The 21,109-nt window shown below is 41.1% G+C and overlaps 1 protein-coding gene across 1 annotated transcript in view; it reads right to left on the minus strand.

Annotated features, from left to right (window-relative positions):
- LOC124556412 (dynein axonemal heavy chain 7-like) overlaps positions 1-21,109 on the minus strand; it is a 746,268-nt gene that overhangs the window by 170,036 nt on the left and 555,123 nt on the right. The window contains exon 23 of the mRNA XM_047130371.1: positions 4,173-4,194. Within this exon, the coding sequence (XP_046986327.1) occupies positions 4,173-4,194 (22 nt within the window). The remainder of the gene's footprint in view (positions 1-4,172; positions 4,195-21,109) is intronic.

The raw sequence follows: 21,109 nt of genomic DNA on the forward strand, positions 1-21,109 counted from the left end.
ATATATATATATATATATATATATATATATATAATAGAAGGAAACATTCCACATGGGAAAAATTATATATAAAAACAAAGATGAAGTGACTTTTTTTGATTTTCATTGTTGGGTGACAACAGACATCACATTCTCGTACGTCATTGGACAGTTTAGTGCCAAGATGCCTGTGGAGGGTATAGTGTGGAAGGTTATTGCCTGTGCTATTGTCACAGATGAATGGTAGACAACAGTAAATCAGCAGCTCGTACTCAGGGGCAACATTTTCCTGGAACAAGATGACAGTGCTGCTAGACCATTCTCTTTTGGCCACTTTTTTTATACTATTGAACTCAGGTCTTGTGGAGCTGCTGCTAGTGAACACGCATGACCTACTGGACTGGAATTCTTGGCAGTCAGACTATTGATGAGCTGTAGCCATCCTCACTGTTACTGCTACTGGAGAATTTAATTATCTCAGTAGGAATATTATTTTCTGCAACTGCATCCATGACTGCCAAGCTAGCATATTTGCACCTCGAGAACTGATAGTGGCCACAGTCTACATGATGTTTGGCTATGAACTGAATGGAATTTTTAATGTATGACTGTGTGGGGCCTATCAGGCTGTGTAACTTGTCGGTCAGATGATAAAATCTTCTTGGGTTGGCAGCCAGGTCAATGCGTCATTCTCTGGCAATGTTTCAGCACGTTTCTTACTTGCCATCTTCAGGCAAAGCATCAGAATCGGTGAGGCAGTGCGTGGTGATGTGCACTCGTGCATGATTGTCCCAACTGGCCCAATGATGCAGAGCAGGCTATAGTCCAGCAGGTATAAAGACGTGGATGAGATGTGAATGTGACACTTTGCCTGAAGTTGGCAAGTAAGAAACTTGCTGAAACTTTGCCAGAGAATGATGAATTGACTTGGCTGTCAACCCAAGAAGATTTTATCATCAAAATTTGTCAAGAAAGCTTGCAATCTCATCTTGTTGGTCAGATGTTTTGCCTTATGGTAATGGTTGAGATGATCCAATTGAGGAGTATCGTAAGAGGTCCTGCTTATTTCTGCACCACATTTCAACCTGGCTCTTGTTGCTGAGTCAGCAAAATGGCATCCTAAGGAGGATACCACATGACACCTGTAGGTGACCTGGTGCAGAAGCATGCATTCAATAAGAAAAAAGAGATGTGCTATGGTGGAGCAGATGCTGGAACACATATAGAAATTCAGTGAGGAGTGATGTAGTGAAGTCATGACAATAAGGGTATCAGTCTCTATTATTGTGGTTCTGTCTTTACATTGTCTAATCTGTATTTTCTATAGGTGGGAAACCACCTGACCACTTGAACTCCCAGTGCATCAGTTGCAGCAGTTGTTTAATATTAGGATATAGTAATTAAGTTAATAAGCAGCCAATGAACATTGTAATTCATACTGGACTAGAATAAGAGGAATCAGAGTACATTGTACATATATGCGTAACCATGAAACGTGTTGTTAAGAATTTTTTCAGATATGTAAACAGATGACTATCCAGTAGACCAGACCTCTCAAAGAGGAGAGCAATGGTGGACCTAATTCTGTGTGAAAAAGCACATGGGTCTTGTGATTGAATCAGCAGAATGATGTCATAAAGAGGATATTGCAAGACACCTCAGCAACTATGTGGCCTGATGCAAGAACATGGTTTCAGCAATCTGACACTGCAGAAGACACATCCCAGGTCCCCTACAAGTAGGATTTACTACACATTACAGCACCAGCAGGGCTTCTGGAGGCATTGACATCATGATCACTCAACAACTACACCAAGAATGCTTACCTCATTATGATGTAGAGGCTAGGAGCACCGCTGCTTTAGAAATACTAGCTGACCTGGCTTGCATAAATATTATGTAATTCAGATAGAGACTATGCCATCATCAGAAGCTACTAGTCATGAGGACAGATCCACAATGGTTGATTTGAAATGAGTCAACAAGCATACTCCGCCAGACTCTTTCTACACTAGCTGCTGATTAGTGCTAAGTCTGGATGCTGCAGGCTTGTGTCTTTCTACTGGTGGTTCACCCACTGAGTGACTGTCATCTGCTGCTGGGTACCTTCCTGGTGGACTGGGGTTTGAGCCTGGGAAATGTAGCTGCCCAGCCGTCACTGCTTGAGGGGGAAGACATTATCACTGTTCACAGCCCTGTGCAGGAACGTGCCACAATTTCGACAACTGCCATCCACTCTGGGGGCCACAGTTTGCCTCCACCATCCCTGATGTATTTCAAGCCAAGCATTGTAAACAGGCCAACTGCTGTGACTGGCTTTCCTGTTTATGTTACCACCTCTGCTACCATACTGACTACAGCATTCTCCTGGCTGCCACCACCATCGCATTAGATAACATGTCACATGCTGTTCGTATGATGGGCTGCTGCAGAAACTGGTGTGCTTCAGCTGTCCAGTGCTGCCCTGTAAATGGTGAGCATTAGCTGCTGCTTCAGCACTGTCTTTGCTGCTGTACCTGGTATCAAATAAAGCAATTATTCAATGAGTACTAGTTCCATGATGGACGACCATCTGTCACCTACCACCACACCAAGCAGCCACATCCCAGGAGGGGGGGGTCTGCAACTGCAGACATCCTGACTTATCACAGCTAGCAACACCACTCACTGTAGCACTCAGGCAACCCTGATCATGACATTTAATAACAGGTGTGGTTGCCGATATCTACAGCTGTATCTAGGACCCTATCTCCAGCCCCAGCTTGCATTGTCAAAATGCAGTAGGATGAATGCAGCTTTTTTTGATATTTTTTTATTTCATTGCAAGCGTTACGGCAAGTCTGTTGGTCTTCTACCAGAGTCTTAATCGTATTTTTATGTGCAGTATGGGGAAACTAAACACAGGTGGTGTTCTGAGGAGTGTTAAAAATCTATATTAGTCTGCTCTATTTGGAACAGTCAGTGTATTTTGTTGTGAGGAAGGAGTATGGCTCATTGTTTCTAAGTGTCTGAAATGAAGTGGGAAATGAAGTTAAATAATAGCAACAAGTATTATGTTGGTATTACATTTTAGTTCCTCGTATTCGTTCTATTTTGTTTACTTGTTATCTGTTTTCTATGGAACTGATAGAAGGGCAACCATGTGAGGGTTGAAAACACAGGGAGCTACACTTCAGGGTGCATTGTGTGCTTTGGCAGTTGAGTTAGCTCAGATGAGGGCAAATAATGCAGTCATATTTAAGAATATGAAGGCTATGGAGGGGAAGAGGCCAGTGCCCAGTGTATCTGTCCACACTTATGTGGAAATGAGTCAGAAAATATGGGACATGTGTTGGATTAGACACAAGGAAGAAATATTAGGAATATGAGGAGGCTTGAGAGATTAAATAAGAGTAGTAGTTGTGTGTAAGTAGAAAGTCAGGGGAGGGAAGTTAATGCTATAGACTTAAGTAATGCAGAAAGTAGTAACAGTGTGGAAGTTAAGGGAAGTAATGTGGGTTTATTGGCTCAAATATCTTGTGGAAATTCACAGTCTGAATCCGTTTTAGTGCCATACAAAGTGAAAGTGTGCTGTTTTAAAGTAAATGAGTGTGAAAAGCAAGATTGACGATACTGATTTAGGTTCTGTAGTATCTACCCCAATGGGAGACAATGAGTGCTGTTTACAGGCCTTAGAATCTGGACAAGGTGTGAACCTGGCTGGGCATGTACACTCTAATACTTATGCCAATGATTTTTGAGTCATGCATAGTGTAGCTAAAGATGGTAATTTTGTTGTCTGCAAAGGATGCACACAAAGCTTCTGATAATGTAGTTATGTTGTAAATGTTGTGGATAAAAAGTATTGGAGAAGAATTATTTTTACAGTCTGCAGGTACAGTACCACCTGTGAAGACACCACTCCCACAGAGGATGGAAAGATTTAGAAGAATAAAGAGGAAAAGTACTCATTTGAATAGTGACTGGGGTCACTATTTTTCAGTGCTGTGGCATAAGATAGTAGCAGTACCATAGCTGTTGCAGAAAGGGCCATGGAAGCCAGTGAGCACAGGGCTGACCAAAACACCAGAATATCAGATGCAGCAATACAATCAAGCTGTTTCCACAGTGGAGGGCAGTGGCCAGTAGCCACAATGCCAGAGACAGAGCAGAAACGCAGAGCAACAGTGGCAAAGATAGGTCATTTGATAAACCTTCTGCTGCTGCATTGTTTTGCTTTATGTGATTGGAAGCAGTGCCTCAGCAGAACAAGTTGCCACCAAACCCGTGGAACTATCAATGATTTTTAGCCAAAGCAGTCACAGTCTGGTGGCACCATCTACAACGAGAGGAGTGCATTTGGTGATGGGGTGGCATATTTCTGCAAGCAGCCACCATGAGACCCCACCACCTAAGAGCCTACGGGTGATTCTAAGTCCACTGCCATGAACTTGGAACCTTCCACCTGGTGGGCCACCTCTGGGGTCACTGCAACCAAGTCAGCCTTCTGCCATGGACTGTTTCCTGCACTTTTGCAGGCAAACTGACACTCTGTCACATCTGGGGGTTGTCTTCTCCTACAAGAAACATGATAGGTTCCTGTGTCTACTGGCATGTCCACGCTGATTTCAGAGTCAGGCTAAGATGATACATGTGCCACCACAGACATCGCATGTCAGTGTTGTAGCGTGGTCTTCAGAAGGCCACTGGCTGCCCATTGCATTAGCAGTGCCATGCTCGCTGGTGTGAGCACACATCAAAGAGGCATTGCTAACACAAAACAATGCTAGAGTGCTGTAGCATGTTTTCTAATAAAATTTATGACTATTAATGACTTAAATAATGTAAATATATTAATAATAATTAATATTTTAAGTTAAATAATATACTCAATGCAGTGTAAGTGAAATTTCTTATGTGCACACATATAGCACCCTCTGCAGGTAGCTTTTCTTAGTGCTAGAACCCGTACTTTCAGGGAGTTGGCATTTACTATATGTCATATGCATACCCTTCTAATCCGGACGCCATACTTGTGTTTTATTGTATACAAGACAATTTTTACATTGACAAGAGCCTTATGTTAATGGATCACTATACTTGGCATCTAATCTTCACACCTGAAATACTATGTTGCTGGAGTCTTAAGTTGTGGCTTGTGTTAATTTGTGTTCTTAAGATGGATGCCTCATATGAAAAGAGCTATTTGGCTTCATTCATTGTACCTTACCAGCATGTGATGTAGCAAAAGCATACACTTATCTTACAATTTTTTGTTTTGTTTAAAATATTTTTGTAACCACTAATGTAATGTTTAGGGTCTGTTACTCCTTCTGAAGAAGACAATTTTAAAATTGTTGAAATCTAGGTCAAGATTTCCAATAAACCTTTATTTGCAACTGGTTGGCTGATTTTTTCAACCTCTTCAAGTTTACTGTCATGCAGTTACTGAACTTACAGCCATGTTTAAGATTTTTTTTTTTGATCAGGTCCAATGATACGTAGTAATGATTGCCATTCCAAATCAGCAAGTCACTACAGTATCACAGCCTGAGGTAAAATAATCATCGGCAACAGTCTACTAACTTCATGTTTGATTCAACAAAGCAGTCATGTCAGTTATTACAGGGGCAGAAACTATGGACTAGCCCATTGCACCCACAAGCTAATGGTAGATCTGAGCATGTACAACTTACTATTGGTAGATTGTTGAGTTACTACTTATACAGTCATCACAATAATTATGATGTTTGCTTACCATTTGTCATTGCAGTATATAACCCAAAAGGGCACACCTGCACTGGGTTTTTCCCATATGAGGTAATGTATGGGAGAAAGATGCCTTTGCCATGCAGTACATCCAAACCAAGGACTGGGAGGAACAAAGAGCAAATTCAGAAGGGAAGTAAGGGAAGATGTACAGAGGGCAAACACCAAATATCTGGAACATTTAGAAAAACTAGGAAAACATGCAGAGAATATAGAGTAGGGTAGTGTGTGTTGCTGTCAGATCCATATATCCCAAAGGGGAATACCAAGAAGTTTATTACCCTGTGCCAAGGGGCATACCAGGTCATCAAGATAGTGCCACCAGCAAATGCCAAGCTACAATTGCCAACTCAAATGTCTATGGTTCATGTTGGATGCCCATGACTTTTGAAGGCACTCCAGATTCATTGCCACATGCGTCAACACTGACCACTAAAAAAGGAGCAAGGAAAGGTAGGGATAATGAGAATCAAAAAGATCTTGTGCAAGCTACATGTGTGATACCATACGGGTTGAGATCTCGTGCATAAGAAAGAAGGATATGGAGTACGATGAAATTTAGTTTAGTATAAGTTGTGGTCTAAGATTATTTTGGGGTAGTAATGTTAATTATGGTAACTTATGGAAGAGGTAGGGAGGACAGTTTGTACTTGCTGCACAGTGTGATTTCCTTGCTAGAAAGACTTTGGGGGAGAAACTGTAAATATTGTGTTTTATGTTGGTGTGTCATCACCTTCAAAGGTGTTTTTGTTTGTTATCTATTCACATGTGAAGTTGTGTGGGGGAATGTAACATGTTTCAAATGGGGTCAGCTATCTTAGTTGCTTCAGGATTTCATAGCTCACGTTTCAAATGCTCTTTCTGTCATGTCAGTATTTTGGATAGTTATTCTTGCATCCAACATAAGCTTGCCTGTGACATTTCATGTAATCACCACTATGAGAATTTACTTCCTTAGCCACAGCGCCATTCAGCTATGTTGCTTGCTTGAGTGCTCACCTCATTCAAGGAGTTGCAACAGCTTGTGTCTATCCTGATGCACCATCAGAGGTTCCTTTATGCTGAATTGTGCCTGGTTATCAACACATTCTGTTCTGTCTATGGCACTGTCAGTGAAGATCTTTAAAATTTTCTGGCTGTACCAAATATAGTACTCTGCTGTGCAACATTCCCCCAGCCTTTAACAAATCTGCCACAGATTTCTCTAAGCTGCCTCTAAAATAGTCTTGATGGACATGTGCAGAATACAATTTATACAGTTTTTCTGATTCTGGACTCAATCTGTCTAGTTCAAACAACATAGTTCCTCAGTCATGTTCTTAATTCTCCAAGCTTATTTTTGAAACTCATATGAGGAACTCACATTCTTAAAAGGTCACATTCCATGCACATTAATATTTACAAACTAATACAATCACTTTCACATACTACTCACAACCGTTCTAGAATTCACAATCTAATGTACTCTTCCATGGCTAACAGGTAATTAAATACTCTTATTCTTTCTTAAATATTCTTACTTCTATTAATAAACCTGTCTACTGTTATTTGGTGCACAGGTGGTTCAGAAGCAGGTACAGGTTTCTCCTTTTGGTAGATACTGAGCACAAAGGGGTGAATAGAACCAGCACAGCACTAGGAGCTTTGACACTTGTGATCAGTACAGCCTGGCATTGCTCCTCGCGATAAAATTGTATGTGTTGAAACATGTGCTCCACATGGCTCATTCCTTTTGTGATGGTATGAATTTGTGTATGGAGTGTAGGAGGTCTGATTTATGAAGATTAGGTTCTGGGCTGACGACACATCTTGTGACTTTTCTGGCCAATATAACACAGGTTGCATCAGATTTATGACAGTCATCCCAGTGACAGTAGCTGGGAGGCAGAATATCATACTCACTATGCCACAGGTTGTAACATTAATTAGCATCCTGCTATCTTGCAACTCCATCCATGTCATCCCTCTTGGTTTCCCTTGTTCATAACAGTCACCACTTCTGGAGTGAATACTGAGTAAACCCTTGCATGTCCGCAGCTCATGGTAGCGTTCTCACTTCCCGCGCCCGGGTTCCCGGGTTCGATTCCCGGCGGGGTCAGGGATTTTCTCTGCCTCGTGATGACTGGGTGTTGTGTGATGTCCCTAGGTTAGTTAGGTTTAAGTAGTTCTAGGTTCTAGGGGACTGATGACCGTAGATGTTAAGTCCCATAGTGCTCAGAGCCATTTGAACCATTTGAAACCCTTGCATGCCTACTTTTTGAAAGTAAGTGTAAGGTGCAGCACATCTCATGACATTCAGCTGCTTCTGTCTTAACCTGAAACAGTTGTACTCTACTTGAGTATGTACTAGTATGAACCATTCTAGCTGGGCAGACTGTAGGACTCTCTCTTTGGCAACCCTGTTGCTATTCTGCTAATACTATTGTTGTGTTGATAGTTCGTATTGACCACGAAACTTGATATCTGTGAATTCCCATTCCCATCCTATCATATATTTAAACACGATGAATCATACTTCTTGCCTACAACAAAATGCACTGCTTGTTCCAAACAGTACAAATTAACATACACACTCAGTTAGTTAGTTAATTTCATGTTGCATAGATCTTTTACACGATAAATTGTAATGGTGTGGAATAAGTGATTTTACATTCCCATCACAAATTAATTGTAAATATGGCTAAATGCTCAACATTTATAAATTCTTTTAACATACATATGTAAATTAGTAGGTCATACCCACCACCTTTTACACATTACAATAACAGAAATTCTTCTGTGGAATAGAAGGAGTTGCCAAGGATGAACTTTCTTGGTATGTTTTCAAATTTCACATTGTTGGCTGTCAGACATTTTATATTCCCAGATAAGAGATCAAAAATTTGAGTTACAGGGCTGTGGATTTCTTTGTGTGATAAAGAAAACTTTAATGTGTAGTAATGAATGTCAATTTTCCTTCTGGTATTGTAATTATGTACATCATTGAACTGAAATTGATTATTTGCAAAGAACTTCATGAGGGAATAAAAATACTGTGAAATGATAGTCAGAATGCCCAACTTCTTAAACAGATGCCTTCAAGATGGTCGAGCACCACATATTACTCTTGCAGCACGTTTTTGAGCTATGAAGACTTTCTTTCCTAGAGATGAGTTACAACATTATTCCAGATGACATTACTGAATGAAGAAAGGCAACATAACTCAGTAAGCTGATTTGTCTCTCCCCAAGATTTGCAATGCTTCTAAGTGTAAATTGGCTGATCTAAATAATTGCAGGAGTTCCAAAATGTGCTATTTCCAGTTTAAATTCCTATCAATATGAACACTTAATTTTTTTCAAATTTCCATCCTGTTTATTATTTCCTCACCAAGTGTTACACTTATCATTGGTGTAATGCTTCTACATGTGTAGACAGAACATGTTGTGACCTTTTAAAACTGAGAGTAAGACCATACACAGAAACTCAGTCAGTGATACTTCAAAGAACATTGTTTACCACTTCTCCTGTTCCTGTGTGTATACTTGGACTGATTACAATACTAGAGTTGCCTGCAAAAAGAACTAATTCTGTTTAATGTATATTATAAGCAAAATCATTTCCAGAGATGAGAAACGATAGTGGACCTAAAATTTAACCTTGGGGAACCCCATAAGAGGTTTCACACCAGTCGAGATAACAACTTCAACAGTATTAGTTGAATTACTTAGCACAATTTTCTGCATTCTTTTGGTTAGATATGAATGTATCCATTGATTGGCTATACCATCAATCCCATAAAATTTAAATTTCTCTAGGAGAATACTGTGACTCACACAGTCAAATGCCTTAGATAGGTCACAGAAAACAGCAACTAGTGCTACTTTATTATTTACTGCTTGCAAAATTTGGTGAATGCATATGTAAATGGGAATCTTGATAGAGAAATTCTTCTGAAATCCAAACTGTAATGTGCTGTTGCCTTAACTGAAATCTTGTTTCGTGTAATTGTTTCACTTCTTATAGGGAATTAGTAATTTTTTAGCTCATAACTTAAAGGACAATCAGCAGGATTAGTTTAAACCAACCAAAATGCAGCCTCAATGCGAATACTGTTCTCAATCACAGGCTGAGGCTCTAAATGTACCTCAAATAATATTCTCTCCTGTAGAGCCTGTCTCATCTGTGGAAAGTACAGGATCTGCTATTACTCACCCACCGCGTGCAAGTGGCATCTCAGTGGAAGATCTAGGCACCTGGCCAGGTTATTCGGGAACCAGGGAGGACTCAGGGTGTTAGACTGATCCCCTAACCAACAAGTATGAGGTGCTATCTTTCACTGAAACTGAAACTGAGCTAGTGGGACTCACTTTACCTGTTCTGTGGAAACCTGTTTTTTGTGGTGTCAAGAGGAGGCAACACAATTTATTAGACATTGGAAGTTCAAATGTACAGTGAATGATGGTACCCCTTATGGAATTGCCAGCAGGAGGACTATACCAGAGACTTTGAAGGTTGTGTGACAAACTAGGCTGTGATATCCTGGACTCACGTCATAGAACTGAAAACTGTAGTGTCCCTCTAAATGAGTCAGGTGTGCACTACACATCAGAAGCTGCTACTCAAGTAGATGATTGTGTGTGGAGTTCACAGAGGGGTGCATCCAATTCAGATGATGACAGCTGTAGGAAACTGAGAACAATTAGAACCCAGAAGTTTCAGTGTAAGATCAAAAGAAATGCCTCCCACAGGTGAGAGTATTAAAATCCTAGTGGTTAAATGCCAAACAATTTGCAAAAAAGTGTCACAGTTTGAAGTACTCCTGAAAAGCAGTGAAGTTCACATGATACTACTTACAGAAAGCTGACTGAAACCTGAAGTTCACAGCAGTGAGATTTTTGGGGGAAATTTAATTGTATATTGACAGGATAGGCTAAAGGGAAATGGAGGTAGTGTATTTGTTGCAGTATCCAGGAAATGCAGATCCACTGAGTTAAAAATTGAAGCTGCATGTGAAAGTGTTTGCTCAAGACTCAGTATCAGAGATGGGTGTAAAATGATAACTGGATAATTCTGTTGCCAAACTGACTCATCTTCTAATGTAACTGAAAACTTTAGAGAAAATGTCAGACTGCTTGTACATAAGTTCCTCAATAATACTATAAAAATTGGTGGAGACATTAATCATCCTACACTCAAATGGGAAAATTACAGTTTGTTAGTGGTGGTCATGTAAAATCATGCTATGAAACATTACTAAATGCCTTCTTTGAAAACTACCTAGAACAGATATTTCAGAACCCCACTCATGTTCGACATATATTGGATCTAAAGGCAACAAACAGACCTGACCTCTTTGAGGATGTCCATAATGAAACTGGTATCAGTGACCATGATGCAGTTGTGGCAACAATGATTACCAAAGTACAAAGGACAAGTAAAACAAGCAGAAAAATACATATGTTCAGTAAACTAGGTAAAAAGTCAGTAATGTCATATCTCAATGAGGAACTTAAAATTTTCAACTCAGGGGAGGAACAATAGAGGAACTATGGCTAAAGTTTAGAGGAATAGTTGACCATGCACTAGACAGATGTGTACCCTGTATAACAGTTCATGATGGAAGGGACACTCCATGGTGTACAGTTAGTGTAAGGAAACTTCTAAAGGAACAGAGACTACTGCGCAATATGTTTAAAAGAAAGCATAGGGCTATAGTTAGAGATATGCTAAATGAAATTAATTTGGCTCGCAAGAGAGCCTTCAATGGCCATTGCTGCAGAATATTATCAAATGATCTTTTACAATACCCAAAGAAATTCTGGTTGTATGTGCTGTTATTAGCACCAAAGTTAGTGTCCAGTTCTTGGCAAATGAGACAGGAATTGAAATTGAGGGTAGCAAAGTTTAAACAGTTAACTCTATTTTCAAATGTTCCTTTACAACAAAAAACCAAGGACAATTGCTCTAGTTTCATCCTTGTCACACTGAAAAGATGAGTAAAATAAGTGTTGGTGTCTGTGGTGTTGAGAAGCAGCTGAAATAATTAAAAGTGAACAAAGCTCTAGGGCCAAATGGAATTCTTATCAGATTCTATACTGTATTTGTGGCTGAGTTAGTTCCTTTTCTAACTATAATCTATCATGGATACCTCACTCAATAAACTATGCCTAGTAGTTGGAAGAAAGGACAGGTCACACTTGTCTACAAGAAGGGTAGTAAAAGTGATCCGCAAAACTAATGTCCAGTATCCTTAACCTCAATTTGTTGTAGAATCTTAGAACATTCTCTAAGCTCAAACATAATGAGGTACCTTGAACAGAATGTCAACCAGCATGGGTTCTGGAAATATAAATCATGTTATATAGTGAAACCTTTGGATCAAGGCAGTCAGGTACATGCAGTATTTCTTGATTTCCAAAGTTCTTTTGACTCATTACCACATCTACACTATGTGATCAAAAGTATCTGGACACCCCCAAAAACATATGTTTTTCATATTAGGTGCATTGTGCTGCCACCTACTGCCAGGTACTCCAAATCAGCAACTTCAGTCATCATTAGACATTGTGAGGGAGCAGAATAGGGCTCTGTGGAACTCACAAACTTTGAATGTGGTCAGGTGATTGGGTGTCATTTGTGTCATATGTCTGTACACGAGATTTCCACACTCCCTAGGTCTGTTGTTTCCTATGTGATATTGAAGTGGAAATGTGAAGGGACATGTACAGCACAAAAGTGTACAGGCTGATCTTGTCTGTTGACTGACAGAAAACACCAACAGTTGATGAGGGTCATAATGTGTTAAAGGCCGACATCTATCCAGACCATCACACAGGAATTCCAAACTGCAGCAGGATCCACTGCAAGTATTATGACAGTTAGGTGGGAGGTAAAAAAACTTGGATTTCATGGTCAAGTGGCTGCTCATAAGCCATACTTCATGCCGGTAAATTCCAAATGGTGTTGGAGCATAAACATTGGATGATTGAACAGTGGGAAAATGTTGTGTGGAATGACAAATCACAGTACACAATGTGACAATCCAGTGACAGGGTGTGTGTATGGCGAATGCTCAGTGAACATCATCTGCCAACATGTGTAGTGCCAACAGTAAAATTCAGAGGTGGTGATGTTATGGTGTGCTCATGTTTTTCATGGAGGGGAATTGCACCCCTTGTTGTTTTGCATGGCACTATCACAGTACAGGACTACATTGATGTTTAAAGCACCTTCTTGCTTCCCACTGTTGAAGAGCAATTCAAGGATGGCAATTGCATCTTTCAACACTATCTAGCACCTGTTCATAATGCACAGCCTGTGGCGGAGTGGTTACATGACAGTAACATCCCTGTAAGGGACTGGCCTGCACAGAGTCCTGACCTGAATCCTATAGAACACCTTTGGGATGTTTTGGAATGCCAACTTTGTGCCAGGCCTCACTGACCAACATTGATATGTCTCCTCAGTGCAGCACTCCATGAAGAATAGGCTGTCATTCCCAAAGAAATCTTCCAGCACCTGATGGAACGTATGCCTGTGAGAGTGGAAGCGGTCATCAAGGCTAACGGCGGGCCAACAGCATATTGACTTCCAGCATTACTGATGGAAGATGCCACAAACTTGTAAGTCATTTTCAACCAGGTGTTTGGATACATTTGAGCACGTAGTGTATGTTTATTGTCAAAAGTTTGACCATATGAAGTATCAAGTGAAGTTTGTGACTGGATTGAGGACATTTTGGTAGTGAGGATGCAGCAGGTTATCTTGAATGGAGAGTCATCACTAGATGTAGAAGTAACTTTGGGTGCACTCCAGGTAAATGTGTTGGGACCCTTGCTGTTCATGTTGTATATTAATGACCTTGCAGTAATATTAATAGTAACCTCAGACTTTTGCTGATGATGCATTTATCTGTAATAAAGTACTGTCCAACAGAAGCTGCATAAATATTCAGTCAGATCTTGATAAGATTTAAAATTGGTGCACAGATTGGCAACTTGCTTTAAATGCTCAAAAATGTAAAATTGTGCACTTCACAGAATGAAAAAACAAAGGATCCTATGACTATAATATCAATGAGTCCCAGCTAGAATCAGCCAACTCATGCAGATACCTGGGTGTAACACTTTATTGGGATATGAAATGGAATGATCACATAGCCTTAGTTGTGGGTAAAACAGGGTTGGAGATCAGTTTTCTGGAAGAATACTGGGGCAGTGCAGTCAGTATACAAAGAAGATTGCTTACAAATCACCCATGTGTCCCATTCCAGAATATTGCTCAAGTGTGTGGAACCCTTACCAAATAGGTCTAACAGGGGATATTGAACATACAGTATATAGAGAAGTGCAACAGGAATGGTCACAGGTTTGTTTGACCTGTGGGAGGATTTCACAAAGATTCTGAAGAAACTGAACTGTTAGACTCTTGAAAATAGATGCAAACTATCATGAGAAAGTCTCTTTACGTAGTTTCAACAACCAGCTTTAAATGATGACTCTGAGAATGTACTATAACCTCTATGTATTGCTCATGTAGGGATTTTGAAGACAAGATTATATTAATTAGAGCATGCACAGAGGCATTCAAACAATCATGTTTCCCGTGCTCTGTATGTGAATGGAATGGGAAGAAACCCTTATAACCGGTAAAATGGGCAGTAACCTCTTCCATGGAATTCATGGTTTTTCAGAGCAGAGATGTAGATGTAGATGTTAAGGATATTACCATTGATGAGGTGAGATACTATTTAAGAATACATCACATTCTCAAATATTTTGGAAAATTATGTCATCAGTGGAGCAGATTGGTCATTATTATGATCTCTCCTATCACCATTCTTAAACAGAAGTTTGACAACAGCATATTTTAGTCTCTCTGGGAAAATGCCATTAGGTAGTGATTCATTACATATTTTGGGTAAAACCAGGCTTTTTATATGGGAAAAAATCTTTAGTACTCTGTTGAAACACTGTCAAAAGCAGATGAGCTTTTACTTGTTAGAGAATACATCATTTTCATAATTTCAGAAGGATATGTTGGTGTTACATTCATATGACTGAATTTTATGGTGATTAATTTTTCAATAAAATGTTGTGCTTTTTCTCTGGAACTATTTGTCCCTATACGTTCTACTATATTTAAGCAATGATTATTAAATGTATTTGCTACCTGCGACTCATCAATTAGGGTCCTATTGTATTTATCCACAACTGTTGGAAAGTTTATTGCTGAGCTCAGATTTTAGGATCCAAATAAGGTTTCCAGGTGATATTTCTTATTAGGATCCTTAAGAAAATCTACACTGATTGCTGCTTTCTGACACATAACATAGTAAGGAATCCAGATTCCTCACAAACATTTCAAAATTTGCCACTGGGAACCTATATAGAGTGACAATTAAAAGAGAACTGTTTTTCAGTATTAATTCACAAGCACACACTACTATGAGCTGATCACTATGAAATCTACTGGTCTCAATGTCTTTGAACTTGTCTAACAACTCCTCCTTTTCCCATATTAGTTCTGCATGAATAAGCTGCTGCAGTGTAATCTTTTATATGTAACCTCTTTAAGCCTGTGGTTACTTTTTTGTGCATTATTAAGAATTTTGTGGGGCTCTTCTGTTCTTTTGACTTATTTCAAAACAAGGTGCCTGAATTGTGACTACAATCTAAAAAAGGTACCTCTCTGACACAAGTAACTACAGGGATCTTCCTTTGTATGATGGTGCCCCCTCCTACCCTTATATCACCTCCAAGAAGGTCAGAAAACTTATCTTTCTCTCTCCTGTTCAGGTGTAGGCCATGTCTAGTATATCTCCATCTCTCAATTGTAGCAACAGGCACTACACTCATTAAAGGTTTCATTTCAGTCAGCATCAGCTTGCTCAGCTAAGTGTTCACTTGGCTCACAACTGCGTTAACACAGTGTTGGGCATGGCACTGTAGGACCTCCACAGGGCAAACCTATATGTACAGTTGCTACTCATGTTTTATTCAGTTCACTCCTAATTCTGTTATATTTGTCCGTAGCCACACAGTTCCCTACTTCACCTAATGTGATCACCTGATCCTCTTTGTGAAAATCTTTAAACAAATCCCCTATGTCCTCTGTCACCTTGCTAGGCACTTGGCTTCACATTACTTGTGCCCATGTACTGCATTCCTAACTTGTCCTGGACCATCTGGCCTACAACGCTGTCATGGCTACTACCTAGCAGCAAGACTCTCTTCTTCACTCTCTTTTCTTGTACTGACATGCCCTGAGTTTCTTTGTTAAAAGTCTGCTGTACCCTACTGTGATGCTGCACTGGATGAGGCACTTTTCCTCCTACTACAGGTAACAAGTTGAGATTTGACAACACTATAGGCTCAAATGTAGATGAATTTGAAGAGCTGTTTCTCTTTTACCCATTGCTTGTTATCTTTACCCACTTTCCATGATGTTTCTCCTTGGTCAATCTATCTACTTAAAATTTCATGTGCTCTAATTCAGCCTGAAGTGCACAAATCTTTGCCACCTGTTCAGTAAGTCTCCTCTCTGTTTTGCAGTGCCTACAGTTCCATAGGAGAACCTCTTTGATTTCCCCATCCAGTTCCCCACTACCGTGGGGAATGTTCTGTGTTCACTTCCCTCTCAGTTTCAAAAAAAAGGGTACACATTCCAGTTACTATTATAGTCATCCAGCTTGGCAATACCCTATGCCCTATCATTATCTCATAAAATGGCATCAATAAAGAAAAAAAGGTCTTCACAACACAACAGCCCACAGTAACAAAATAAACATGTAGTGTAACCTGAATATATCCAAACAGTGACCAAAAATAAACTATTTCACATATTATCAACAAAACTTTCAACAAACTCATGTCATTCAGTTTTTCCATGCTGTGGTCAAGTGTATATGGCATTTTTTGTGTTCCTATATTATTGACTTTCAATCTCTTTCCTTTCTTCTTGAACTTAAAATACTGCACTGGTGATGACACTGCTACTAGTGTAAAGCATCTTCTATTTAAGCTATTGGCATTTCCATGCTTTCTTCCTGGTTTATGCACTATCTAGCAATTCTTTCTTCCTGGTTCATGCACTATCTTATACTAAAATTAACTTAATTTCAGAGACAAAAGTGTCACTCTACTTGACAGATCTTTTAATCCCAGTAACCACTTCATTGTGGCATGGCCTGTAACTACCATAAATTTTCTTCCATAGAGATAACAACAAGCATATATAATACTGTAGATGACATCTCTTCCACAGTAGAGTAATTTCATTCTGGTTTATTTAACTGCCTTAATGCATACACCGCTGGGTGTTCTTTACCATCCAATACTGGACTATTAATGCTTGTTTTAACTTATCATATGTGGTCTTACAGTCAGTACTAATCTAAACTCTGTCTGAACATGCCTCAGAAAGCCTAATGGTACTGACCGACCTCTCTGCCATCCTCTGTCAATAGGCATCACTGGATTCGGATATGGTGCGGCGTGTTGTCAGCACACCTCTCTCCTAGTCGTAGTCAGTTTTTGTGACTGGAGGCGCTAATCCTCAGTCAAGCAGCTCGCCAATTGGCCTCACAAGGGCTGAGTGCACCTCACTTGCCAACAGCACACTGGAGAGTGGGTGGTCACCCATCCAACTGTTAGTCAGATGTGAGAGTGCTTAACTTCGGTGATCTGATGGGAACCAGTTTTACCACTGAGGCAAGGCTGTTGGTTTGATAGTCAGTAGACAACTGAATCTTTGCTCTTTTCTTTAGAAAATGGTTTAATGTCTCAGCAATTTTCACAAACCTTCTATGGATTTGCTGTAATAATTACAAAGACAGAGGAATGTTTGAAGCTGTTTTGTTGTCTCTAGTGCCAAGAAACCCTGTACTGCAGAAATTAAGTGCAGATCAATTTTCACACATTCTTGACTAATTATGTGTCCCAGATAATTCACCTTCATGGCTACACTGTGCCATTTATCCATACTCAGTGTCAAACATGCTGTATATAGCCTCCAATTCTTGTAAATGTTATTCCATGTTTTTGGTAAACACAATTTTGTCATTGGAATAAATCTGTCAAATTTTTGAGACCAAAGAGCTTTTTATGATATTGGTAAGTGACTACATGGGGCCATAAACATGGTACTGGGCTGGTCTTCTTCCAGTTAGTGACAGCCATATTTTAAACCCAGCATCGAAAAGTATTTACACTAACCTATGTTGTCCAAAGTCTCGCTATGTTTGGAAAAGGACATGCACTGATTCTATTTCTTGCAGTCAGATACCTGTAGTCACTGTGGACACACCCGTCAACTCCTATCCTTAATAAAAGTCCTTAATCTTTCCTCTCCCACATCCACACCGGCTGTTCAGAGCATCCTCCTACAGGCCAACCGTAAATTAGAACAGCATGCCACCCTCCACCTCAAAAAACTATCCAATCTCCTGGTTTCCCACCTCCGGAAAGGCAACTCACTCACCCTTCACAACCTTTCCAGCAAACCTCAACCTCCTCTCATTGCACACAAACCCAGTCTCTCCCATCTACTCAATCTCCCACTTCCAGCTCCACTCCCTCCAAACCCTCAAAATTCCGATCAACACAATCTGGAACCACAACACCCTAATTCAGTAGTTAAACTTTCCTCCAAACCTCTCTCCCAATCCGAAACCTCTGTCCTATCCAAAGGCCTCACCTTCAGCCCCACTCCCAGATTCAACCAAACAGCCCTCGTCAAAGATTTACTGTCCTACACTCGTACTCTCTGCTGGAAGTATCACTTTGCCACGAAGAAAAATGATCCTAATCCTACTCCTAATGATCCGACTCCTCAAAACACCATCCAAATTGAACCCTCCCTGGAACAGTTCCGTCCTCCGTCACAGCGGGACCCACCTCCTCTTCCTCAAAATCACCCTCTCCAAACCTTCCAGGAATTTCTGACTTCCAGCCTTGCATCTCAATCCTTCTTAAAAAACCTTAATCCTACACCCAACATCACCACTGCTGAAGCCCAGGCTATCCGTGATCTGAAGGCTGACCGATCCATCGTCATTCTTCCGGCGGACAGGGGTTCCATGACTGTGGTACTTGATCGTCAGGAGTATGTGGCTGAGGGACTGCGTCAGCTTTCAGACAAAACCACATACAAAGTTTGCCAAGGTAACCCCATTCCCGATGTCCAGGCGGAGCTTCAAGGAATCCTCAGAACCTTAGGCCCCCTGCAAAACCTTTCACCTGACTCCATCAACCTCCTGACCCCACCGACACCCCGCACCCCTACCTTCTACCTTCTTCCTAAAATCCACAAACCCAATCATCCCGGCCGCCCCATTGTAGGTGGTTACCAAGCCCCCACAGAACGCATCTCTGCCTACGTAGATCAACCTTCAACCCATTACATGCAGTCTCCCATCCTTCATCAAGGACACCAACCACTTCCTTGAACGCCTGGAATCCTTACCCAATCTGTTACCCCCGGAAACCATCCTTGTAACCATTGATGCCACGTCCTTATACACAAATATTCCGCACGTCCAGGGCCTCACTGCGATGGAGCATTTCCTTTCACGCCGATCACCTGCCACCCTACCTAAAACCTCTTTCCTCATTACCTTAGCCAGGTTCATCCTGACCCACAACTTCCTCACTTTTGAAGGCCAGACATACCAACAATTAAAGGGAACAGCCATGGGTACCAGGATGGCCCCCTCATACGCCAACCTATTCATGGGTCGCTTAGAGGAAGCCTTCTTGGTTACCCAAGTCTGCCAACCCAAAGTTTGGTACAGATTTATTGATGACATCTTCATGATCTGGACTCACAGTGAAGAAGAACTCCAGAATTTCCTCTCCAACCTCAACTCCTTTGGTTCCATCAGATTCACCTGGTCCTACTCCAAATCCCATGCCACTTTCCTTGACGTTGACCTCCACCTGTCCAATGGCCAACTTCACACATTCGTCCACATCAAACCCACCAACAAGCAAGAGTACCTCCATTATGACAGCTGCCACCCATTCCACATCAAACGGTCCCTTCCCTACAGCCTAGGTCTTCGTGGCAAACAAGTCTGCTCCAGTCCGGAATCCCTGAATCATTACACCAACAACCTGAAAACAGCTTTCGCATCCCGCAACTACCCTCCCGACCTGGTACAGAAGCAAATAACCAGAGCCACTTCCTCGTCCCCTCAAACCCAGAATCCCCCACAGAAGAACCACAAAAGTGCCCCACTTGTGACAGGATACTTTCCGGGACTGGACCAGACTCTGAATGTGGCTCTCCAGCAGGGATACGACTTCCTCAAATCCTGCCCTGAAATGAGATCCATCCTTCATGAAATCCTCCCCACTCCGCCAAGAGTGTCTTTCCGCCGTCCACCTAACCTTCGTAACCTGTTAGTTCATCCCTATGAAATCCCCAAACCACCTTCCCAACCCTCTGGCTCCTATCCTTGTAACCGCCCCCGATGCAAAACCTGTCCCATGCACCCTCCCACCACCACCTACTCCAGTCCTGTAACCCGGAAGGTGTACACGATCAAAGGCAGAGCCACGTGTGAAAGCACCCACGTGATTTACCAACTGACCTGCCTACACTGTGATGCATTCTATGTGGGAATGACCAGCAACAAACTGTCCATTCGCATGAATGGACACAGGCAGACAGTGTTTGTTGGTAATGAGGATCACTCTGTGGCTAAACATGCCTTGGTGCACAGCCAGCACATCTTGGCACAGTGTTACACGATCCTGGTTATCTGGATACTTCCCACCAACACCAACCTATCCGAACTCCGGAGATGGGAACTTGCCCTTCAGTATATCCTCTCTTCTCATCATCCGCCAGGCCTCAATCTCCGCTAATTTCAAGTTGCCACCACTCATACCTCACCTGTCTTTCAACAACTTCTTTGCCTCTACACTTCTGCCTCGACTGACATCTCTGCCCAAACTCTTTGTCTTTAAATATGTCTGCTTGTGTCTGTATGTGTGGATGGATATGTGCATGTGTGCGAGTGTATACCTGTCCTTTTTTCCCCCTAAGGTAAGTCTTTCCGCTCCCGGGATTGGAATGACTCCTTACCCTCTCCCTTAAAACCCACTTCCTTTCGTCTTCCCCTCTCCTTCCCTCTTTCCTGATGAGGCAACAGTTTGTTGCGAAAGCTTGAATTTTGTGTGTATGTTAGTGTTTGTTTGTGTGTCTATCGACCTGCCAGCGCTTTCGTTTGGTAAGTCACCTCATCTTTGTTTTTATATATATATATATATACAATAATTTATTTTAGTTTAATATTAATATTCACTTAAAGAATATAATCACTTGTCAATCAAGAAATACTTCAGTTTCTCTTTGAATAAGTTCCCTTTGTGGCACCTTATAGAGCTCGGTAAT

The sequence above is a fragment of the Schistocerca americana genome, chromosome X (assembly GCF_021461395.2).
Source record: "Schistocerca americana isolate TAMUIC-IGC-003095 chromosome X, iqSchAmer2.1, whole genome shotgun sequence".
Classification (NCBI taxonomy): domain Eukaryota; kingdom Metazoa; phylum Arthropoda; class Insecta; order Orthoptera; family Acrididae; genus Schistocerca; species Schistocerca americana.